At 48.3% G+C, this 25,001-nt stretch overlaps 1 protein-coding gene across 1 annotated transcript in view; it reads right to left on the reverse strand.

Moving 5' to 3' along the window:
* The window catches only part of LOC8025772 (sorting nexin-29), a 38,169-nt gene that overhangs the window by 8,636 nt on the left and 4,532 nt on the right, over window positions 1-25,001 (reverse strand). Inside the window, exons 4-19 of the mRNA XM_042294565.1 lie at window positions 23,485-23,562; window positions 22,663-22,718; window positions 19,135-19,309; window positions 17,168-17,238; window positions 15,799-15,924; window positions 15,078-15,162; window positions 11,372-11,574; window positions 10,407-10,539; window positions 8,897-9,006; window positions 5,749-5,958; window positions 3,881-3,944; window positions 2,723-2,851; window positions 2,138-2,223; window positions 1,538-1,641; window positions 1,207-1,323; window positions 580-641 (exon numbers count right to left, since the gene is read on the reverse strand). Coding sequence (XP_042150499.1) covers window positions 580-641; window positions 1,207-1,323; window positions 1,538-1,641; window positions 2,138-2,223; window positions 2,723-2,851; window positions 3,881-3,944; window positions 5,749-5,958; window positions 8,897-9,006; window positions 10,407-10,539; window positions 11,372-11,574; window positions 15,078-15,162; window positions 15,799-15,924; window positions 17,168-17,238; window positions 19,135-19,309; window positions 22,663-22,718; window positions 23,485-23,562 — 1,809 coding nt within the window. The remainder of the gene's footprint in view (window positions 1-579; window positions 642-1,206; window positions 1,324-1,537; window positions 1,642-2,137; window positions 2,224-2,722; window positions 2,852-3,880; window positions 3,945-5,748; window positions 5,959-8,896; window positions 9,007-10,406; window positions 10,540-11,371; window positions 11,575-15,077; window positions 15,163-15,798; window positions 15,925-17,167; window positions 17,239-19,134; window positions 19,310-22,662; window positions 22,719-23,484; window positions 23,563-25,001) is intronic.

The raw sequence follows: 25,001 nt of genomic DNA on the forward strand, positions 1-25,001 counted from the left end.
GGAGAATTTCCGGCAGAATATTTCGTGCACGTTGTGAGGAGCGGTGCTGTGCCGGGAATTGTTTGTCCCTCCATTTGACTTCGCAGGGATGCAAAACGTGACGGTGCTGCCTCGTGGCATTTTCGCGGAAAGGGTCTACTACGAGGTCGTGGTGGAGACGGTCCCGGCGTTTATTTTACCTCAGTTATTGTACTTCAGTGTCTGGCACCCTGGAGAAACATAGTTATCTTTGCGAGTAGTAGACGAAGAAAGCGTCCGTCCTTCATTTACGAGTCGAGACACCATCTACAGCTTCCACGTTACGTTTTGCTGCTACGTACTGCCAAGACGAAAGCAGATGCAGAAAAACGATCTGCTGCTGCTTCTAGCAATGATGCGAATGGTTGGCCTGCTCTGCCTCGTGTAATGTTCAACGTTTTTATAAGAAGGACAGCAGCTCGACTACGGTTGAACCAAGCACCAACTCGGAGGAAGACGGGCTGGTTACGCATCGACCGAGGGAACGGCGGGCATTTGGTCCCTCGGTCGTTGCACCGGGAAGAGACGACGGCAAGAACACCCCGAACTTGGCATACTCACGCGTCATAGTCGGAAGTGATGCTCAGATTGTCGTCGTCCGACGTCTGGTTCTCGTCAGGAAGCTGAGAATTTGGAAGGGAAAAAAATTTTTAACAAAGTATTCGATGCTGACATTGTAACAATGAAGTTTGCAATACCAGAACATCACCATTAAACGACAAAGTGCAATTCATATCCACATTGAAATTTGGGTTCCAGTTAGGGGTCTCAGTTCAAGCTCTGCGGCACTTGCATTGTCGGCAACGATGCGTGGAGTTGGGCTCGTTGGTTTAGCGTAGCTCGAGTGAAAAGGACTAGAAGAAACCTGGAGCTGACCAGCAACTGAAAATTTTACTCTCGCACGAAACGGCGAGCGAACGAGGGATGGGAATGGATAGGTGCGGCAAGTTTGTGTAAGCCGGCAGGCTGGGGTGTTTTCACGGGTTGTTTGCTTCGTTCCCAACTTTCCTGCCTCTCGTTTACTCGCTGTTTTGTGCAGGGGTGCCACTTTCAGTTGCCAGCCGCCACTGATTTTGCACGCTCCTTCTTCCAGTCCGTTTTTTTTTCGCTTCCACTGTCAGCTTCGCCGACATCAGACGGTTCACGGCTCTTAGCAGACGTTTGGTGGCTCCAGGAGAGGCCACTCACCGGTCCACGCAGGTCCGTGAGCTCCTCCCTCAACCGACGGATAGTGGTCTCGCGGAAGAGCAGAAGGCGGTGCAGGCGCTCGTTGAACTCCATCAGCTCCCCGTGCATTTCCGCCACCTGGGGGCATCGTCGAAGGTAGCACCGTGGGGAGCGGGTCTCTCTCAGCCTCGACACGCGACCGTCTAACCCCAAGCGCAAGCCCCACATTAGGCGCGACGTCTTAACACACTCCGGTTTCAAAAGCTTGGCTGCGAACGTAAAAATATAGTGGCACTATTTCCATCAGGCAAGGACAGTCGCGAAACCGGGAGCGCCGGCAAAGAAGAGTCACCTGTACGAGCTTCTTCTCGTATTCGCCGGCCTCGAAGCGGTGATCGATGAAGGCCTTGGGCTCTGGAATGGCCGGCTCCACTTCACCCACCATGTTCTGCAGCGCTGCACCAACAGTGAGCGACCTCTTCACCCTCCGAGGCACGCTCCCCAGGTTGGCAGTTTGAACACCATTTCCATTAAATGCTACGTCGCACTAAACTAGATTGATTGTACTGGTTTACTGCATCACTGGACCAAATGTCAAAGCGACGAAACAAAAGAATTCCTTCACTCAATCAAGTAGTGTCTCGATAGTTTTACAAAATCAACAATTTGCTCTTGCAGAAGAAACAAGCGGCATACTTACCGGCAATTGCACCACATTTACTAAAGTAAGAAGAAACGAGCTCGAGTGTGTTCAGGCACTAGCCATTTTACTTTATTCATAATGGGCTAAAGTGTGCTACGTTAAGTTCGAGTAAACATCTTTCATTACGAATTCTCCAAGGTTCCGGTACGTTTTTGCGTAAATAAATTACGAAGCGGTTAAATCGTCGAGTAACGAATTATCCGCGGATAAATTAAAAAATTCGATGGACCGAATCGACCGATCACTCACACTGGTGGGCAGCCAGCCCGTCCCGTTTCAGCAGCTGAACCGCGGCGATGTACTTCTTCAGTTGGTGCTTCAGCAGCTCGTTTTCCCTGGAAGTGAGAGCGCAACTTGATGCCGTGCTCTGGTGCAGAGATAGAACATTTCTCATAGTTGCGCACAATTCGATCGACAGGAAAAAAAAAGTTCAGTCCGTATTTGCAGTTCCAACGCCACCGATGCGCGGATAACGGCTGTCTAAGCTTTTAGGTACAGGAATTTATTCCTCTCCATCTTTAAGACCGTCTCTCCTCAGCCCACCCACCAAAACGAGAACAACTAACGGAGATATTTTCCACCAAAACAATTCGGTCGTGTCACCACCGAGCAAATGCAAACAAATGAAACGTATCGCATTCCATAGATGGCAGCGCCTATAGCCCCCGTCTACACGAGTTTAAAAGAGCGTCCCTTCCATGCGAAACTCAAAACGGAGGCGCGTCTAAAGTCTCCAGTTGAGGGGTTAAGCGCAACCGGCTGGGGACCAGGCCCGGGGACGTCAGTTTGAGGCTCCAAACGGGAGCTGGGTGGAGCGGCCTCGCATGTCCTCACCTGGTGAGCGTCTGTATCTTGGAGTCCTGCCTGTCGGTGCGCTCCCCCACCGCCTTCTCCGTCTCCAGCGCGTCGGCACGCAGCTTGGCGTTCAGCTCCGCCTCCCGCTCCAGCAGCCTCTTCAGCGAGCTGCACCCAGCCCGCCGGGACGTTAAGGACGCCGCGCCGGCTCGGACGTCTAGTCGCATTAGCAAAATATAAAAGGGGCTAGATATACCGAGTCATTTTTTTCATCCTAATATAAGGGGGCAGTTGGGAAAAGCTTTGGGTGTATCCAAACATTGCTACCAACTCGAACCAAGCTTTTTCTTGCCTCTACATGCAATGGCGAACGGGCTGTGATGGTTTCTCACGGGCATTCGGTATTGCAAGCTCCGTTTGAACTACTTGGGGAGAAAACTCTCCAAGAAGTCCCTAGAAGTCCCTAGCTACCCCAGCCTCTTCTCGCTTTTCTGGAAGGACCGACAACCAGGGCTGTCCGTCGACGACACGCGCCGTTGCAAAGGACAGGGAGAGGCGTGCCAGACACGGACGGGTTCGTCGCAAGGATGTGCCCGTGTCAATTTGTAACCTCTTTCGCCGTGCTCCGTTTCGTAAACGCACACTCCGCATTCGGACGGATCGTAACGGCGGGTATAATTTGGAGTGGACTCAGTTGCTAAATGTGCAGACGACAGCATGTAGGCTTTCTTAAGGATTGTCCAAACAGGACACTACAAAACACACAACTCCGACAAATCGTGAAAATTGAAGCCAACGCTTCCGCTTCAATTTTCACGATTTGTTGGAGTGTTGCGTTTTGTAGTGTTCTGTTTGGACACCCCTTTTATACGGCAACAGCTGTTAGTGGACCGTTCTCCGATTTCGTGATGGTGTGAGCATAAACATTGTCAGTTTCCCCGCTAAATTTGGCGGGAAAACGCATCGCGACCTTAAAATTATTTATTCATCAACGATGCATCGACGCTAAATCAACGCAACGTCATTTCAATGTCAGACCACCGTACGACGCACGATCGGCGCAATGTCAATCGATCGCCATCGTCGTACCATCGAATATGCGGCACAGCTGTCACTGTCTAAACGCATCGCGTCGTCCGATCGTTGCGCAATTTTTAAAAGATTCCGCGGGACGCCCAACAGTGCGAAAACACCTGCCTGTTCTCTTGTTCCACATCCTTGACATGCTGCGTGACGACCAGCAGCGCTTGTCTCAGCTCCTCTGCCGAGAAAAGAATCCAACAAATTAAATGAACTCGTAACGTTAAGGTAGATAACATTTGTTTTCTACGGGAATCTTAAACCAGGAGTACCGATTTAAGTTTTCTTAAAAAATTAAATCGGTACTCATCACCGTTTATTTTCCTAGAAGAACCGCAAGGTGTATTACACCGGGGTGTGGGTATGCATATAATTATATACCGTAACGTACCTCGGAAGCAGCCACTATTAACATTTCCCAAACTCTGGAATTCTGCAAATGATACATTTAGCGCCCAATTTGACCGGACGAGCGCCCATGTCTAGATTAACTCAGTTTCAGAGAAAGCGGGGCGGGCACTCTCCCGGTGTCTTACGGTAAACATTCAAAAAAGACAATGAACGCAACATTAATGCAATACACTGTAATCTAATTGATGGGTTAGAGAGGACGAGGCTCCCACAAATATATTAGCACTATTAATAGAAACAATGTGGTCAGGTTGTGCGCTCTAGTCTTCTATTGCCAATGGTATTGTTTGAGATGTAGACATAAGCAACCTCCCAGAGCTCTACCGAAGGCCTGGGAAAGAGAAATTTCCTCCTCTCCCAGTTCTCTCTCTTCATGGCAACCCTCCACTCTTCATTTGGATTAAAACCCGATCGAAACCCCCTTCATAAGTTGGTGGGGCTCGCTGCCGAGAGCCGTCGCCACGACTGAGCAAGGGCAGTGCGTTGTTTACTAATGCTTCATTCTGCCATTGAGTACACTGAACAATTTTGTTGTTTCTGCGAACCATAAAGAACATTTTTCGGAAGGAACTTATTGACGAAGCAGAGCGAGAGTGAACGGCTTCGAAGAAGTCTGGCAGCAGAAGCGTTGCAACGAGGGATGCCGTGATCGGAGTTCGATTATTGCTCCGTCGCGAGGTTCTTCGTAGATTTTTGCTATTACCTGTCTCGCGCGATTATAAGGAAGTGCGTTCATTGCAGACACGTTTGCATTATCAAAATAAACTTTACTCTCCACTTCCGGAGACTTAATCGAGGATCGAAGGAGCTCCCTACATTTCTGGTCGTGTTGGCCACGTCGGTGACCAACTGCCCGAGGCCGCATGTTGCGCCCGTGAGGCTCATGAACACAACCTTTAGACTCTTTGACAAAACAGTTGGCAGTGCTTCGCGTCTCTTCAACATCCCGGTCGTTAACCTACCTCGCCTGATGCTGGTTCTACCGATACATTTTTTTGCTCGAGATTTTCACACGCGCGAGAATCTGCTTTTATAAGTTACCCGTTCTTGGAGCTTTGTACGACAAATGAGGAAACGTAATGTGGGAGCACGTTAATGCCCCAAAATACCGGTACTGCACCAATATACAATATGAATGTTTCGCGCGGGACGCGACTATCTGTCCTCGAGTACAAGCGGCAAAAACTCTCCCTGAAATTACATTACTTATTCGAGACATTCTCGCTCGCTCTCAAATAACGGCACGCAAACGGTATAGTTTATGCGGCGTAATACAAAACCATCGCTGTCGCACTCGGTCCGACGGACGCCATCCTCAATGGCTACAGGTCGCTACGAGCCGCCAAAGTGGCCGGGGCGCCCGCTCTAATCTCCTCGGTAATGGCGGCACGGAGCTGCTGGGAGACGAGGATTCGCGCTACCTTCGGCATAGACGGACTAGACCTTCTTAGCTCAGCCGTTAGGTTATATGCGGATGACCGCGCGATTTATAGAAAAATGATGGAAAAAGATAAAACCCAAAGCGCCACGGTGCGAGCCGCCCACCCTCGGATGGCGCGGGCGGAATGTCTCACCGGGGGTCGCGGACGTCGTGTCCGGCGCCGAATCTTCGACGGCCGTTGGCTGCTGCGGTGTGGCGGCGTCCAGCGCCAGATTCTGAGCCAACGCCAGGGCCGCCGCGGCACTGTCCGTGTCCTCGCTGTAGCTCGGGATGTAGGGCACGTCCTCCGCTGCAGGTCGAGAAGGGACCCAGGTGGTGCTGGGTGCCTCTCCCTCGTCCAGGGCTGCCAACAGGGAAAGTCAAGCTTTCCCCAGCGAATGCCTAAAATTTCCCTATTTTTTACGAAATTTCCCTTGCTTGCCCAAAAAATTACGTAATACTAAATATTTCTCGTTTTTTGCACGACTTCCATTTTTATGATGAGAGATGTATTATGTTTCGCAAAAATGAGTTTATCGGCCCAAAACCGTGTCCAAAGCAAATCTGGCGAAAGGAAGTGTTACTGCGGGAGATTCAAACTGACAAAATGAAACGCTATCTTTACCTTAGGTGTTACGCACACTATCATAACATGGTACTGTTTACTAACTTCAGCAGTGCTTTCTATAATACTCAGTTCAAAACAAAACAAAATGAAAAGCGAGAGTTCTCAAACTCGACAGATTGCACAGTGGCACTCTCAAAAGCTTCCATTTCGCTGCTCTCTACCTCCATAGTTTTTACGGGGGCGAGGAAAACAAATGAACATTGTGTTTGCTGGAAAAAAAAAAACGTTCGAGTGCTCCTCAGTGTTTCCAGATGGTCGCATAACAAACCGCCAGATGGCTGGAGGGAAAAGCCTAATTGTAGCCAAAGCCGCTAAAATTCAATGTTATCTCGAAATAAAATCATAATTGACTGATAAAATTACGGATATATATGGTGCCCAAAATTTCCCTCAAACTCGCAAGATTTCCATTATTACCACATAGACCCGAATATTACCTTAGTCCGGGAAATTTCCCTCCGGTTAACAGCCCAGCCCTCGCGTGAGCGGTTCAGTCCCTCAAGCCCGACAAGATTTGCGAAACGTGCAACGGTCGCTCGCGAACTAGCTCGACGACCCAACCGCCGGTGATTGCAAAACGCTCGGCTGCCGCGGCAGAGAGGTTTCAATCATACCGTCGAGGCCCACGCTCCTTAGGAAGGACAAGCTTCTCTCACAACGAAGAAACATGCCGGCATACTGGCGCCATCTACCGGGCAGCCCTAGCAGAGATGTGATTGGCCTAAGCCGTTTTGGAGCACCTTCTGGAGCAGCCAAAACAGAGTTTTGGAGCAGCTAAAACAATGTTTCGGAGCAGCGAAAGTGACTTTTGGAGCAGATATTCTTAGAAAAAAAAAATATTAATTTCAAGTGGTGGACAAACGAAGGACACATTGCTCGCCGCACTCAACCAATTATTGTCAAGACAGACCCCCTGGGAGTCTTTCAACATGTAACTGAAATGCCAATGACATGACACATTTTGCTATGCTTCAGGTAAATGATACAAATATATCGGAACAAACTGCACATATTAAAATTTATTTGAAAATGACCAACTTAGTAGTAAATATCATATCATTAGGTTGACTAGTAATATAATAAATGGAAGCAGTGTCCAACTGATGAAACACGTAACTACTGCTGTGCAATGCGAAATTGTCGCGCGAGCAGAGATGGCTGTTGGATCGAAACCATGCCACTCCGCTGCGTCTCTAATTCCTAAAATTGTATGCAAAATGTAACTGTCCAACATACGACAAAAAAAAAAAGTCCAGCGGCACGTGCTTGCCAGGCCGGCAGGCGAGGTACAAGCTAAATACAGAAGAAAAAAAAAAAAAAACCTGAGCGCACCGATGCAAGACATTGCGAGCCAGGGTCAAAAAGTTCTAGGAGCGCTTTGTGCAAGGACTGAACTCGAGACAAATAAGCATGCTGTGCGGGTTCAGCATGCGGACATTACCTTCTTTGGTTTACCTCACTTCTCCTCACCAACATCTTTCGCGGCTGATTTTTCACGTACCGGGGTACGTCTCGAAAGAAAGAATACCGAGAGAAACCTAAATAATCAATACTTCGACACAGCAGTCTGAGAGCTAAAGGGATGCTTGCGTATTAAACAAGAACAGGACTGTTGATGAACATGCGGCAGTCCTTATGTTTCAGTTTAGAAAGTGCCATAACTGCAGTGACGTGGGGACGGCAACATCCCATGTTGTGCGACCACGGTGACTGGCAGGCAGGGACCAAATGTAGTTTGGCCACGGCCGTTGCTTTTAGGAGCGAGTGCTTCAGCCCATAAAGTAACCCCCGCCGCGCAAAAACATGCTTTCGTTTTACAGCATGACGGCATAGCTGGTACCCAGCACGCTAGCGTCGGAGCGTCCGCACACGCCCACGTCTATCATTGAATTTTTTTTTTTTTTAAAGACGCGAGACGAGAGACGGCGAGAGAAATCATACAAGACCGGATGAACAATTAATGCAGGGTACTTTGTGTCGGACGGCTGCTTGCACCACAAGCTTATGTGTGAATAATTACGATACTCAATTTAGTTTCGGTTTTCAAAGGCGACCAAAATTGGTCTTTTGGCGCAGGCTTGGCGCAGACTACCCATATTTTGGCAAAATGTAGCAGGATGGAGCAGGGTTAGCCCCTTGGCGCAGTTTGGCGCAATCGGCGCAGCAATCACATCACTGCCCTAGAACTGCGTTTCGCTAGAGTGTTGGCGAGATCAAACGCACTCGCACGAAAAATGATAGTCTCTAACGTTGTCGAAGGCTTTTTCAGCCCCAAAAGAAAGAACGATAAAACGTAAACATGGTGCCAGTGTCTCCTCTCGTTGCGAGACAAGAAGTTTGAAGGCACCCGGCCGTAAGGAAGCGGGCGTGTGAACGTGCCTTTGCGCTGCCACGTCGTTGCAATAGCAACCGAAGAGGGAGGGAAACGAGAGAAAAGGAGCCGCACTTTGCAAATGGGGCTTCGCGGTCGCGACATCCATAAAAATATTGGCGAACTAGCGCCATTCACCTTCCGGTCTGCCGTGCCAGACGGACGGCACCGGCAAGCGGCTTCTGCGGGGGCGGACGCCGAGAAACATTGGCCGTCTGCTAGCTGCATCCGCAACTCGCGCCGACGCATGCACTTGCCCGACCGAACTACGCAAGGCCCTTCTCTCTCGGATGGTGCCCTCACCGTGGGCCTCTTTGGGTGGATGGCCGATGGGGATGAGGTCCCCGATGGACATGTCCAGGATCGGGGTGAGGGCCGACGGCTGGAAGGAGCTGCCCCCGCACTCCCTGCCACTGCAAAGCAAACATCAAGTCTTCGAGGCTGCTTCGGCGGAGCAATTCTTTCGCAGCGACATTCGCATTTGGAAAGTTGGACGACGCCGACTTTCCTTCTGCAAAGGTGCGGCACCGCGCAAAACGACCCTCAAACCAAAGGGAAAGATAATCGTGATTACAAAAAAGTCGTTTTTTTTTTTTTTTAAATTTTGGTTTGCTTAGCATTCTGATTTAGATCACTGTAGCTAGAAAATAGTGATTCTTTATTACTACCATAAAATTCTGAGAGATAGCCCACCTAACATCAGGAGCAAATCGGATGAAAATATGGAGTAGGCTAACTTTCAATGGTACAATCGAGAAAAGTTTTAAAAATTGCTATTTTTAGGTTGCGTCCCTTCCAAGCTTGTTATGAAGGTGGGGGGCAATGAAGCAAAGATGACTGTTCTTCCCATTCGGCGGCAGCGTTCGCTACTATCCACATTTATGCCGAGGCCATTGATCCCCACCCTACCATTACTAAGAGTGTGGTATCTTTCGGTGTTTACAAAAATATGGCAAATCAAGCCAAAAATAGGCGGCGGGCTATCTTTCACGGGTAGGGCATCTCTCGGGTTTTTGCAGTCCATGCATGTATTTTTCAACATGGCAGATTGATTAATCAATTCGCCCAATCACTGAAACGATGCGCAAGAAGGAATTACCGGAAATGGTAAAGTACAAGTTAATTAACCACTTTTCATTGCTGTAATCCCCGCCATACTAGAACAAAAACAACCCGATTGCAATATTCCTTTTCTAGATTATTATTATTATTATTTTTTTTTTTTTTTTTCATCTTGATTTTATTGCAATAAACACATCTGTTTGCTCGTGTTTAGCATTACATAAATATTTTTTGCTCAAAATCTGCAATTTAAATACGAAAAAAATGCATTTAAATCGCATCAAATGATAGACATAGTAAATAAAATAAATATTTTCAGGACTATTTGTGTGGAAAAGGTTCGATGTAAGTCATTGTTGTAAGACAGGTCAGATTTAAATCGAGATTTATTTTACGATTTAGGTAGATCATATTGAATTTTCTTCACCACCCTGCCTCATACCAAGCCTGCTGTTCTTCTCAAAATCAAAGACAACATATATGAAATCGTCCGCACCTCCGGTAGCTCTTACCGCATTCTCATCATCGTGTAACACAAAGGGGAGGAGAGGCTGTTGTCAGATAAAGGCAGGAAATCAAAACGAATGCCAAACATTGTTCTAAGACAAGAAAACAAAGAACACCATGCAAAATAAAACGACAGATTTAAAATTTGATACGAAGCATTCACTAGCACGTGGTAGCAAAAACTCGTTTCGGTGCGGGTGGTTCGTTTATATTACGGGGCCGGTAGCGAGCCGCACGTCGGTACCTCAGTGGCGAGGAGGACACGGAACTGGGAATGTCTCTTCGCGGAGAGTCGGAAGACTCCGTCGATCCGGACCAGGTCTTGATCCGCTCTTGGGGTTGGGATCCAGAACCCAGTGGTCCGCCAGAACGCGGTCCTGAAATGGCAAAGCAGCCCGGACACAATGAGCGCAAAAGGGTTGCCGACGCCGCATCTTTTGTTTTCGTTCGCACACTTTTGACGGGTCCGGAGTGCCCCGACGCAAATCCCCCCGCGCAAAACGAATTCATCGCCCACATTTTCGATCGCGGCGTAGCCGGAAAACAATCCCGCCTTTTATCGCCCGTTTCCGCTCTTTGAGCCTACTCGTGTGCAGAAGGTGGGGTTCGATGCTAAACGACGGGCAAACAATCAATCCGGCGAGCACGGTGCCCCGTCAACTTAGCGGTGGCGAGTACGGTTGCCACATTTGCAAATGGAGTGCAGACATCCATGCGGGCTCTCCCACTTTTCAATGTCCGAGAACAGCCCTCGACCGACGAACACCTCCTGGTCTAGGTGTTATCAGAACCAAGTGCACCAAAAGCCTACGGATCTCGCAAACTATAATGGACATACATTGTTGAGGATCAATGGGTGGCTCCAGCCGCTCAAATACCCGTAAGACACTTTACGGGACTAGAGTAGCAGCCGTCGAGGAAAGGAGAAAGTTTGGCGAAGCCCAAGTTTCTAGGAACCCGGCGTGGGCAGTGAGAGTTCAGAGAATGTCCGACGCCGACGTATTCCAACTTTCACTGCGGAACGTCGGAATGCGCTCTATGGCCGGCGAGGACGCGGGCCACTTCGAAGACTGTTCCGCTCAGTGGAGAAGCGAGCCCTTCCGACGCGGTGCCACCAACACCTCTCCGACCGGCGTGCTTTGCGTCCTCTCCCGCCCGCGCATACAAGTTGTTCCGCAGTGGCGACAAATGGCCGGCCGGGGCACCCACCCGGTTCGTCCGAGATGTTGCCGTCGGTGGCCACATCAGAGGGGGTCAGGGACTCGACGCTGCGCGCGTCTTCCGCGGCCATGCCAAGAGCCGCCTCCTCGTCCCTCGGGGACTCGGGCTGCAGGGCGATGGCCGGCGGGGACTCCGTGGCCACAGGCGAGGACACGCAGGTTGCCGGGGCGCTGAAGCAGCTGTGGTAGTACCTGCACGCAGTCTCGGCGAGTTACTTTCAAGAGGTCATTCCTTACAATTAAGAAAAAAAGCGGCAAAGTTATCCTTACAGTTACCTACGAAAAAGTAACTTGTTAAGCTAGAGTTACCTTTGAAGGTTACTTTTTATTTACTTTCACAAGTCGAGAAAAAGTAACAAACACCCCCCCATTTTTATCACCCGAAGTGAGTAAAGTAGGCATGAGGCAAATATGGCACTCGAAATGTCGGAAGACATTGTTTGTAAAGTGCGAGGAATGACTAGACTGCACTCAATCGACGACATCTTAATTCTCGACAAACCACAAAAAGCAACGACAAAAGCAATGGCACTACTTTCGTCTTCGGGCAAAGTAATGGAACTACAGTTGCGAGTAACATTTAGAAAAAGAAACTTAAACATTACCAAAGAAGCAACCGAGTTCCAATGACGCGTTGCTACCCGAGACCGCCTGCACGGGCCCCCGAGGTGCGGCCACGGTCAAGGCCACATTCCGACGAAGCCAATCGGGCAGCGTCAAAAGTGTGTCGCTTTTGGCGTTTTTTTTGCGTTTGCGATCGCAGACTTGACCAATCGTGCACAATGCATGTGCCGCGATCCTGCGCTTTTTTCTGATTGTGATTGGTTTTTTCCATCGATAGCATACCCACAAAGACAACAAGCACCATGACGATGCACCTCCGCCGGATTTCGCAGTCGACCGTGGTCGGACTTAAAGGGATGGTGAACCGAAATTTGGATTTCAAAAAAACAATGCAGGAGATGTAGGCGGGACGCTACAATCCCTACAACACTACTCGTAAGGCGATATCTCAAATGGACGGCCGTATTTTGGGAAAAAGAGGTCGAGATTGAACCAGGCTGACGAGGCGCGTGACGTCAAGATATCTCCTTTCCTCCTCTCTTCTCTTCGCCCCCTTAAGGCGGCGAGGCGGAGAAGACGCGAGGCCGTTCCCTCTCCTTCTCGGAGAAACATGACGTCAACATTCCTGCCAAAGGCGCCTCTTTTTTTTTAAAAATACGGTCATCCGTTCGAGATATCGCTGTATGAGTGATGTTTTGGTGTTTGTAGCATCCCGTTGCACGCTTTTGCCGCCTTGCTTTGTGGAATCCAGATTTCGGTTCAGCATCCCTTTAAGGGTGCACTCCGGCCGTTTTCTTCATAGACCCCGATTTGCCCGAACATTTGCTAAAACAAACGTCGCTCAAACAGTAACCCAAATATTGGGCCAAAATAAGTTCTTTTTGCAAAATAATATAATTTACGACGGACCTTTTTCCAGTAAGCTTCTGCGCGTGTGTACACCCCTCTCCCAGTCTTGCCTCCCCGTCTCCATTTTTGCGGGGCAAAGTTCCTATCCTTGCGCGTATTTCGTCTTTTTGTAGCGTGAACTACACTGACCGAGGCTAAGCAGTTTTGCATGGCTCGCAAAATGAGCCGTGTTACGTGCTGCGCATGCGCGAGGAGCAGTGATGTCACACGGCACACAGCTGGCGTGCCGGAGCCGCCGCCGCCGCGCGCTCCGCTGCCACCGCAAAGCGCGCCTCGCCGGTCTGTGCATTCCAGAGGAGTGATGTCATAGCCGCGGCAGACCCACTGGCGCCGCCGCGTGCCCAGCTGTGCGCCTCCGTTGCGCAGTAGCCATGTCTGACGCTGCACCGGAGTCGCTTGATAGCGCCTCTCATTTTGTGCGCATAAGCTCACGCTAAGTCTATCCTGGCATAGCCGAGCTAAGCCACCCCAATTTTTTGGTAATTCTTGTTCGAGGATACGCTAGAATCGGTCATAAAAGGCAACGAAGATCAATACAACGACACAATGCCAATGTATTCTGATGGGCAGAGGCAAGTTGGGCTGCCCTTCATTTGTAATTCCAAGACAACTATGCAGACGGTGCTCGTTACTGGAAAAAAGTCCCTTTTAATCCTCATTGCGTTTTGACAGAGTAAAAGTGGCTACTGGCAACAATAAAAAAAGTGATGTCGGCAGAAGGCAGGGGTTCACTCTTTGGACTGTGGACTTTGTTCCCAACTGATTACGAGCAGTTTGATGACGTCAAATGAATGCTTTGGAAGTTCGCTCCAGCACCCGTGCACTAGCACGAAACAAATGCTCGGCATTGTCTGTTTGTAGACTACCCGCTAGACCTGCGAGCCTGCATGCCACTGACGTCGCGGCACTGAAAAGCGTGGGTATATTTGAACGTTGCTTTTGGCATCATTTTCACTCACCGATGTCGCAATAAGTATTTTTAATTTTGCGATACTAGACAGCATACCGGAAAGTGTAAAGGCCGGTGATTCCGAAAATATGATTTGTTGGGGTAGCTAGAAAATGAAAGACGTTTACGATTCCCTGTAATGCCGAATTAGAGCGCAGCTCTTAAGGAGAAGGGGAGGGTACGGAGAGGAGGGTATGTCCCTCCTCCTCCTCCGCCTTTTTCCTTCCTTCCTTCCTTCTTCCTCCTCCCCCTCCCTCCTCCCTTGTGACGTCACTCGTGAAGGCCGTGACCTTCACGAGTGAAGGTCATTACCTTCACGAGTGACCTTCGTGACATTATTATGGAAGACATCCCATAATGCAACGCGCAGGTAGACGCCGATGGCGACACTGCTCAAGCCGGAAACGGGCACTTAAGAGCTCCGCTCTAAAAAAGCGCCAGGAGTACCCCTTTAAAGTGAAATGAAGTATAGCTCGTCATCTGTCCGCTTTGGCCTTTAACCCCGCCCTCTCTGTCGCTTTCAGCATTTAACTGGAGTCGCTCATTCACGTGGTGTGCCAGCCAAACACTTCAGTTTAGTTCAATTCAATATTACTCAAAGGCACATTAATGAAGCACATTAATGTGCCTTTGAGTAGGGACGGGGGATCTAATACAAAAAATTAACGGTGAAGGTTGCTAATTAACAGTTTGGTTAATGATGAACAAGAGACACATTATAAGGGTCATTAAAAAGAAACAAAAAAATGTCAGTGATATTATAAAAAAAAAAAAACATTTTGAGTAATGAACAATACTCGCGACGTCAACCTCGCAAAGACTACCGAATTTAGCCCAATTAGTTTCGAGTGGGATTATTTCAGGAAGAGAATTCCAGTCAGTAATAGCTAGAGAAAGCGGGGAACTTTGAAATTGATTGGTTCTCGCGAATAGAGCATTTACCATCAAGGTCTGGTCAGACGCAAATGCATGTGAGATTGCAGTTAACAGTCTCGAGAAGAAGAGGAACGGTAGATTATGTGAAACGTGACATAATGAGCAAGTTTACTTCCTGTATGCAGAGTCGCTTACTACCCGACGGGCCGCCCTTACGCGCAATATAACTTCGACCCTGGCCGCGTCGCACAAACTGCCGTTCGCCGATGGATCCAACGCGGGGGTGTCCCGTAGATCTCAATTCTCCGTGCAAACAGACGCGCGGTAATTGGGCACAAATTCGGAGCGCGAGAAAAAGCGTGACACCGGGAGACATCCGAACGGAAGTGGAGCTTGCCTGTCGTCCGTGTCGTCTTCCTCATCGTCGAAGGACACCACGTTGGAGCGAGGCTTGCGGCGCTTCTTTTTGCGCTTCACGTCCACTGCGGAAGAGCAGAAAAAGAATGCATCCAGTCGGCGTCCGGCCAACGCTCCCCACGCACCCAGGACGGCGGAAGAATCCTCGATGCAGTGCGCCAGCTCGAGGTCATTTTATCTTTCCATCGGTAGGTGGCGGTGAAATAAGATGCACCTAGATCGCGTCTAGATCACCTATGTAAATTACGTCCAATTCGATCATCAACTGTTTCTCACCAGACTTCCACACTACCATTGGCCATCGAGGATTGAAATTCACCACCTGATAACATCGTTTCTGTTAATGATACTACTAAATTTGTTGAAGCCATTACCCTCTCTTTATCTAACCTACCTAGCTAGCTTACAGTGTTATAATTGTGTTTACTGTTCTATTTGTTTTTTGTTCTATTGCCACCCCCTTGTATAATGCCCCACGGGCCCTCGAGGAAAATAAATGATGATGATGATGACCTTCCGAGCGTCTTCCGGCTAAATACGCGGACGTATTTGGTCGGACGAGCCTGCCACCCGAAGGCATTAACGTAGCCAAGTTCTTGTCTAGAGTGGGTAACAATGTTGCCAGACCCGCCAAGCTCCCGCCGTCTAAACGACTAACTTGCGTGGTTTTCATTTTGTCGGAGGGGTCGGCGAGAGCGTACCCATGGGCCGGGCGATGACTGGCCGGGGCTCAGAGGCCTGGGCGGGCGCCCTCACCACCACGCTGGACTCGGGGGGGTTCAGGTCCGGGTTGTCGATGTTGATGGCAAACAGGATGGACCCCAGGCCTGCACGGACAGACGCAAACTCCTCAATCGGACGGCCACTTGCGCCACCTGGTCTTCCAACGCCGAGACACTTCTTCTGGCGGACGATAACGCCGGCAACGAGCGAAAATGGACGAAGGTGCTTGCCAACGAGTCGTTAACGGAGAATCTGTTTGAGGGCTGGCGTTACGAAATGTGTAATCTCAAAAGACAATCCGTACAACAGAGTGGTAAATCGAAAAGAGCGAAGTTCTGAACGTGCCTTCAGAGGGATCCAACCCACGTTCCCTCAACTGTGAGCTCAACATTCAACCACTGCACCTATTAGTGGGTACGTGTAAAGCTAGCTGGCTGTCCCTGCCACGGGAATGCACCAACGAGGGGGGGTTCAAACCACGTTTCTGCCTGAAGGGTTGGAACTTTTCCAAAATTCAGTCCGCTCACTTTCACTGTCAGAGTGTTGGACATTTGTGAAAACATGCTCCACCTCATTACGGCTAGTCAGCATACATTCGTAGCACTTTGTTCTGTAGCACTGAAAGAGGGTGTAGAAGAGAATGGTCTCAGAACCACTGGTCCCAAGGAAGAAATAAAAGATCCCATGGTCGCAGCGAAAATAAAGTAGAGCAAGGTGAAATCACTGGATGAAAATATAAGCTTCCTCAAGTTAAAAAAACAAAAAAACAAAAAAACTGAAGATTCTTTTTTCGTCTATGAACAAACCCACAGAGCCTTTTTGTGTGAAATCATCATATGGCATATTGGGTCATGATGGCATTTACACAGAATGAAAAAAGGAGTAATAGGAAGTATGCAAAATTTACTTTGATATCCCCTTCAGTTAATTTCAACTTTTAAACATGTATAGTCCTCAGATTATAGTCTGGAAAATATGGTAACCTAACTGTTCGATCGCGCCAGCGTTCAGCATTCGTTTTTCAATCGTTTATGGGAAGAAACAAGAAATCCGAGGCCATCGCATAAGAAAGGTCAGAGCTTGGAAAAGGATAACACGTCATAATAAAAAGAAAAACTGCAATGTCCACCGCAGACCTCGAAGAATGGCGCGGAAACAGATTCTGCATATACCGACTTCATCCGTGAGATCGAAATAAACGGAGCATTTTCTGACTGTAATGGAACGTTTTCAGAATCGGAGAGCGTGTCGTCCCAATTTCCGTCCAACCTTGCGGGCCCAAAGAAGCCTCGCACCATCCGTTGGGCAGATGGTAAAAACGCTTTGTAGACGAGGGAGGCCACTCACCGGCCGACATTGTGGGCAGCACGCTGCTGGTCTCCTGGTCCATCAGGAAGGCGCTCTCCTCGTAGAACTGGCTGCAAAGAGAGCCTTCTTCACTCGCTACGCACGACGGGGCGACTGGACCAAAAGGGAGGCTGGCCATGCATGCTATTCAGAAAAAACTAATCGGTTCTAGTCTTAGGCAGAATCCGAAAAACAAAACAAAGAAGCCGACATGAAAAAAAAAAAAAAAAAAAAAATAGGCACTTTTTTGAGATGTGTGAGTGTCCTTTTTGTGTGTCTTTCGCGTATAAAGTTTACTCGTGCTTCCGATTCGTCGGCTCGACCGCACGCTCACTCTTCTTTTGGTCCCGGTTTCATTATTTATCAGCCCAGTCGAGTCTGTCGTAACCGTTGTTGTGTAGCCAAGACGAGATAAATACGCGGCCAAGATGGCAGTCGCTTTCTCCCATCCTCTTCCCCATCTCCCCTCGAAAGTGCACCGCACATCCGAGATGGCTGCGATGGAAGAGGTACGTCACCCAACGGCTTTTTGAATGCCCCCCAATTCCCGGAGAAAGGCGTTGCGATGCTGCTCCGTCAAAACAGAACGTTCTTCCAACGTCGCGGAAAAGGAGGGACGTCCGGACGGACCTAGGCACGTCCAGGAATTAGGACGGGATTCTGTTTTCTGCTGGCAATACCTCTCGTGCGGTTTCTATGTTGCGGCCACAGTGTAAAGTACTCTTTGTGTGAGGATGCGCAGCACAGCGAACGCTGAAACGCAATCGATGAGAGAAAGCCCCATTGGCACACGTTCAAGCAACCGCTGCCAATGGTGTCCACGCCGGCCAAACAATGCAACTACGAGAGAAGGAAAAAATAAACAAAAAAAACTTGCTGCGACATATGGTGTGTCCGATTTCTGCTCGGAATGTGTGCTGCAAGGTCGAGACGCATGCTCCTTAAAACTCCGCGGCAAACATTTCTCAGTCTCCAAGCATTGGTATAACTGTTCTTGTCAGCATAGAGGCACGGGATTGACAACGAAGCTTTGTCTAAGCAACAGATGTAAGGCAACTGCCAAGTTCTACGCAACACTTCTCACTCAGAAAAGGAGCTTAGAAACAAGCGTGTCTCTCATAGAGAAGCGATTAGCCCTGCGATAGGCTACCACCGGCTGCCGATCGAAATCCGGTGGTGCCGTGTGAGGCGAGGACATCACCTGGCGGCTGCGATGCTTGCAGTGTCCACACTCGTATACGGGGTATGTTTCTTAGTGAGGTTTGTTTTAAACGAGCCATGAAAGCTTCACCAATGCAGTGGAGTTACACAGACGGGAACGTAACACGGGGACTACTAATCGTCGCTATAAGTCAAATACAATAACTAGAACCTGTTCACTTAATTTAGTGAAAACAAACACGGTTCCAGCTAGAAACTTGCTGAGCGTCGTCGAAAACCACTAAATTCATACATTTCAAAAAGATTTGGTGCACATGGGGAGTTGCGTTTGTGCGTTAAGACACCGCTCGTGCAATGGGTGCAATGCTGGCGGCACTTAAATGCAGATGGTAAGAAAAAGAACAGCGCGTTTTCACATTGCCAGCCTCGCACCTGCGCTTCTCAACACAACTGTGCTTCCCACGTGCTCCGAGCCTTTCTAAGCCAAATCGAAACCGTACGTTTAGCTTCACCAATCAAAAAGTTAATTAACGAACGCTAGTTAATTATCCGATGTATCGCGACGATTAGCCTCCAATATCATGCCCCCTGGCCGTATAACTCACCTGCACAGACGACGTTGGCTTAGCCTTCGCAAATTTTTCTTTTTTTAAACAGTCCGTGAGGCCTAAAACAACACACCCCGTGTATCTCGCGCCGCGGTTCCCACAGGAGGACAAAATGAAGTCTGCCGTCCAAGGAGGATGCATCCGTGCAGTGTGCCCTACCAGTTTAAGATGAGATTGAGTGAGTGATTGGGGCCCCACCTGAGGTGTCCGGGGTCGGCCAGCAGCATGTGCATGTAGCGCTCGAGGGCGTGCTCGTTGAGGGCAGAGCGCAGCCAGGCCCGGCCCCGGCCCTCGTCGCTCGTCACGTGGCGCAGCACCAGGTACCGCTCCAGCTCGTGCTTCGTCAGGTGCGTGCGCACAAAGTGCCAGAACACTGCGCCACAAGGATCGCTCAACGTCCGCAGCTTCAAGACAACAAACAATGAGAATAGCTCACTTCACCACGTGAGGCCTAAGGAAAGAGAACTGTCCAAGCAGCTCGACCAATCCTTAGCTACCCCCAAGTACGAAGCAGTGGCGAGAAAAAAATGAAAATAACACAAGAAATTGTACGATAATATAATATCCCTCGAAATAGGCCACCTAAAAGCGAGAGCGGATCGGGTGAAAATGAGCAGCGGGCTAACTTTTGATCCACGATCGAGAAAAAGGTTAAAAATGAAATGTATCGTATTTTGTGACTTGCCAAACTTGTTTTTCCATTGAGGGGCAACGGAGCTGTCCCTCCCAGTCGGCTACGTTTGCTTACGTTCCGCCATAACTAACTAACCTTATTTCGACCGAGGTGACCATTGGCCGGAGCTCCGCAATTACTAGACGTGGGTTATCTTCGCAGATATTACCGTAGGTACTCGCACGAAAAAACAAGAAACGCGAGATTCCTGTTGGTACGTTCTCAATTGCTCAACCACTCGGTTTTCGGGAAACCGGCAAGGGAAGGCTCGCAACTGCTGATGACAGTGTGCCTCTCCTGCGAGGAGAGAAGGCAAACAACTGAGTGCTAGCCATTTCGCCGTTCCTATTTCAACATTTTTTCTTGGCTCACTTTTCACAAAGCCACAAACAAGCGGTTCTCACAGACCTTGTCTCGCAAATGTTGTGAAACCTTCGCTCTACTAAAACACAGTTCTGGGGTCGCCCGGTAGATGCAACGGCACGCCCGTGTGCTCTCGTCGTAAGAGATGGTGAGGGCTGGACTTTACGCGAGTGTGTGAACGAGGGTAAGGATGCAAGCCTTCTCTTCCTCCCAAGTGGCAGGAACGAGATGCAAACAGAGTATCCTCGGCAGGACCAAAAAAATCAAAACCGTAAACAACTTTGCGAGGACCTAACATTCGTGTATTTTGGCGCTCCAAAGATATCGCTAAAAAATTGGTCTCGCAAATGCATCGTTCATGCGGTAACAAATATGTACCGCGTCGCCCCAACTTGCGTGCCCACCAAATGTTTTCCAAACCCACACCTTTTAAAACTTGCGAAATACTAAAACCGCAAAAAAGAAAAGGTGTTGTTTTTTGGTCCCTTTTGCCGACGTTCCCAACAGATAGCTTTTTGCGACCGCTTGTTGGCGAGAAACTCCGGCCAAAAGCGCCAGTTATCCCGAGAAAAAAAAAAAGAGCACTTCGTGGTCCCTTTCTCAATGTTCCCAGTGGCTCTCGCGAGGAGCCCCCGCCCCAAAAAAGCAAGGTCGACGAACATATCTTAGCGCATATTTCTAAGAATTAGCAGACTCCTCTCTTAGGTATTTTAGAGCCATGCCTGAGCATACTCGGGCATTCTCCCACGGAGGTTTCAGCTTTCGTTTGCTCCCTACCTCTCTTAACTGGGCTGTCCGTTTTGGTTTTACGCACAGAGCGAGGTTTTATCTCGCAATGTAACGCCTGTTGACGACGCGTGGAAAGTTTCGTTCAGGAAACTTCTTCCTCCGTTTGCTCCTCCATTGTCCCGGAGAGCCAAATATATGTTGTTTAACCTCGCGCTTTATGGCAAATGCCGAGATCTAAAAATCAGTAATAATCACATTTAGTAATGAACAAACCAAGCAAATCCCAATTCCGAATAAGAAACTGTCGGTTAAGGCAACTACGAAAGAGTGACGAGGCTTGGGTGTCACTTTGCATAGTACGCTGTCTCAAAAAGTATAATTCGAGAAAATCTTCTAGTTTGGAGGCACGCAGATGTAAATTAACTTTTTAGCCTATAAATCTGTGCGTTTCGGATAAAGAAATATACTTCGCGAAGCCCACTACAGCTTTTATACATGGCACCGAAGACATGCAGGAAAAGAAGCTGTCACTCGAGGGATCAGCTACTTCTATGTGCATTCTGCTGTGGAACAAAACTGTTTTCATCTCGGAGATCACATTAATCTCCAAAATCAGACGTCAATGAGGAAACATGTTTGCGTCACTCATTTGCAGATGGTGCGTGAAAGGACGATGTTTCCGAGAGGGACGATTAGAGCTAAGAGCACAAACCACCGGCAGATTTTTCGCAGACGCTGCTGCGCTTCCCGATAACACTGCCAATGTCATCCGATTAACCACCACAGAGTACATGCACTCTGCATTTCTGCACAACAAAGATCCGCCACTGTTGCAGCGACCCATTGTTCTACTCGTCATCTGCTTGCCTTGTGTAACGGATCACGGGACGGTCGATACGATGCCGATAAGGAAGCAAAGAGTCACGTGCGAACGATTTTTTGACGCATTTACCAGGTTTCGGGATTGTTCGGAGAAGTTGCAGAGAGGCGAGATACCGCCCAATCTCGGGCGTGTGCGCAGCTATCTCTTCGCAAAGACAAGGAACCGAAAAAGAGTGAATGTTGCCGACAAAACGTTCCCATTGAGGAGCGGCGATTTCATTCAAAGCTTCGAGACTTCTCAGAAAGTTGCTGCACTTGTGCAGGATGTATTGGGTCTAGCATTATCGAAAAAACCAACACCAAATTAAAGACCCCGCAAAATTCTGATTTTTGACTCGGAACTGGCACTTGACCTCCTTTTTCAAAAGTAAGGCATTACTCGTTCGTAAGTCGTTAGTTTAACTAGTAACTAATAAAATGATTAGTTTACCGATATAGCCTTCAGGCGCATTAGCATCATTTTAGCTGGTCTGGCCATCACAAATGGTGATTATGTCTGGCAATGTCGATATCACAAGCGCCTCTTCGCGATTGAATGTGCAAAAGAAAAACCCATACTGCGCACGAAGACACGCAGCAATAGGCCACAGCTTGTCTCGCCGCAGAGAACGGCCCGCTCCAAAGTAGAAAAGACATTAGCGTGACATAGTAGTATTGGTAATTTACAGCTTTGCATTCAATCGAGATGCGCAGTCTCCCTTAGTAATAAACTGCTCCATCCATTAAAGTTGGGTTATTGTTTTGCCTAGCTCGCACACCCCATCTACTTCTTCCTTATCTCCACGCTGGCTGATTATCTGGATAGATTTTGCTCAAAAAAACATAGCACTCAAAAAGACCAGCGAGCAACAGAGCAGATAAGGCGGATAATGCGAGGCACTTTTGAGTCACCGATACTCCCTTAATATCCCAGCGAGATAACGGCAGGTATCTCTGCAAGAACACGAAGCACAATCTTTTGGCCACGTTTCTTTTCTGGATACGACGCCCAGCCTTTCTGCTTTAGAAGATTCGCTGTTTTTAATCTAGCCGCGTTCGAAAGTGGGTCGTGCATAATCTCGTAGGGGGGGCGTACGTACCGTAGTCCGAGTCGGCGTTCCAAAGATTGAGTCCCCTGACAATCTCCGACACCTGTCTGCAAGAAACAGAGAAATTGCACCCTCTTCTTTACAGACCCATTATTTTGTCGTGCCGCAGCGAGTGCGGACGTCACGAATGCTTTGATTTGCGCATAGGGAAAAAATTGTTGTAGAGTCGAACCCGGATAGATAGAGTTCAAAGGGAATTGCAAAATAGTTTGATATATTAAAAGTTTGATATACAAAAATATGTTAAATTAAGCTCGAGTTGAAATTTCCTGGCATCTCTGCTAATACCGAAGGTCGCGACAAATGGGAGCTTACCAAATAGGCATCCAAGAGCCGCTAAATATGGTAGAGCATAGTTGGCGGAGACCGCAAACACCGTCGCGCTTACACGCACGCTTGGCTGACTGACCGGGACGTCCACACGGCATAAGCGACAAAACACAAAAATAATTTTAGAAAAAAAAAGAAAGAAAAACGGAAAAGCAAGATGCATAAGAAAAACTCTCTTGATCCATAGAAAAAAGTTAAGCAAGCAACAAAAAAAGAGAGCTCACTAAATTCGAGCAGCAAAAAAAAATAAAAAAAAAAAAATGGGCAAAGTAATAATGGCAAAAGAAAAAGGTAAACAAAGATAAGGCATTCAAAGTATGATTGCAGAACTATTGTTGTCGACGCACTCAACTTGCCGAAGGCTGTGGCTATCGTTAATGACACTGGATGGCATTAAATCACCGAAAGGACCCATTGCATCGTCTGCACACTTTGAGAGGAAAGACCTTGGAAGCGGACAGGGAATGAAGGGGCACTGGATACCTGATGGAACTCAGGCCCTTGGATTTTTTCATGCCATGCTGTAAGACAGCCTCAAATTGAGTGCACAGATTCACAACCCTGGAACAAGAGAGGGAAAGCATTTGAGACAGAGGAATTACGAGGGCACAAGAGAGGTCGCAGTAAGCTACCGTAAAACACCCTTCTCTCCTCTTCTGAACTAGTACGACGCTCGTGTCACGGTACAGGTCGGCTGACGTAGAAACAAGGTCTACATTTTTTCTCGGCTCTTTTTGGGGCACGCCGAAAGTTGGGTCATTCCCTTCTTCTGCCCCGAAGGCAGTGGTGGAAGTGGCATTTCTCTTTCTACAGCAGGTTGTTGTACGAGGCAAAATGTTGGTTTAGAGCAGCCACTGAGCCTTTTGGGAGCAGATCTCATTGCATGTTAGCGCATCAAATTAAACGACGCTTGGACCACTAAATGAGTCAATCTTTGACAATAATTGAGAGCTCATCTTTGACACAGAGGTATATTACTTATTACCTTTTGCAATCATAATACACGTAAATAATCATAAAAAGTACAACATAACACGCAACTGTCTTTTTAGAAATAAGGCGCTGGTCAAAGTAGGTTCCGTTTATAATGGGGATTAAGATAAATGGTTTTGAAAAATGAATCGGAGAAAGATACTTCAGTTGAGATAAAGCATCTCTTCTACTCCATCTTTTATGCTCATAGTTGCCTGCCAATACCATGTATGTGAAATTAATAATAAAAACTAGCACATCCGCTAAAACCCAAAATGAAAAAAAAAAAAAAAAAATTTATTTCGCCAAGATTTATGAGTCTCAAGTATCTAAATCATAAACTGTGAACCCCCCTTCCTTCCCCAAATATTACCAAAAATTAGAGTTGAGCTTTAAAAGTGACGCTCCTAATTCTGCAAGACTTAGCGGCACTGGAGCCAGAGTTGAGTCAGAGTTTAGAGCCCTTTCAATCGACTGCTGCGTGGGAACTACCTCGCCTACCTATTCTCGGCACCGCTCTTCAAGATTAGAGGCCGACCTACAATCGAGACCAAAAGAGGCCGACCTGTAATAGTCCTGAGCATAATTTCCGAGGCCATCGCGCTAACCCATGGGAGTTCCCAGAACTGTGTGTAGAGAGAGCCTGGTCAATGGGAGGCATGGGCAGAGCCACCGCATGCACCAGACACAGAAAGCTTCTGGTTGCTTGCCCAACCAGAAGCCAAAAAAAATTCTCTAGCGGTGGTAGCAAGAAACAGTTTTAATCATGGGTATATGGTTTTAATAAGCACGTGAGAGTGAAATGTAGTAACCCTTGATGGTTGAAAATAAGGTGCACGTGTCGTTTCGATCATGATCATGCAGAAAGATGTAAGAAACGAATGTGCCGCTCAAACTCTATTTTGCATGAACAGAGTGTGACCGCTCGGACGGCAGATTTCCGGCACCTGGCGTACAGATTATGTCGATCGTACCGCTAGTTGCACTCTTCCACTACGATTTTGGATGACCGCGATTGAAACATCACG

This window comes from Ixodes scapularis, unplaced genomic scaffold, assembly GCF_016920785.2.
Source record: "Ixodes scapularis isolate PalLabHiFi unplaced genomic scaffold, ASM1692078v2 PGA_scaffold6__148_contigs__length_123643588, whole genome shotgun sequence".
Lineage (NCBI taxonomy): Eukaryota > Metazoa > Arthropoda > Arachnida > Ixodida > Ixodidae > Ixodes > Ixodes scapularis.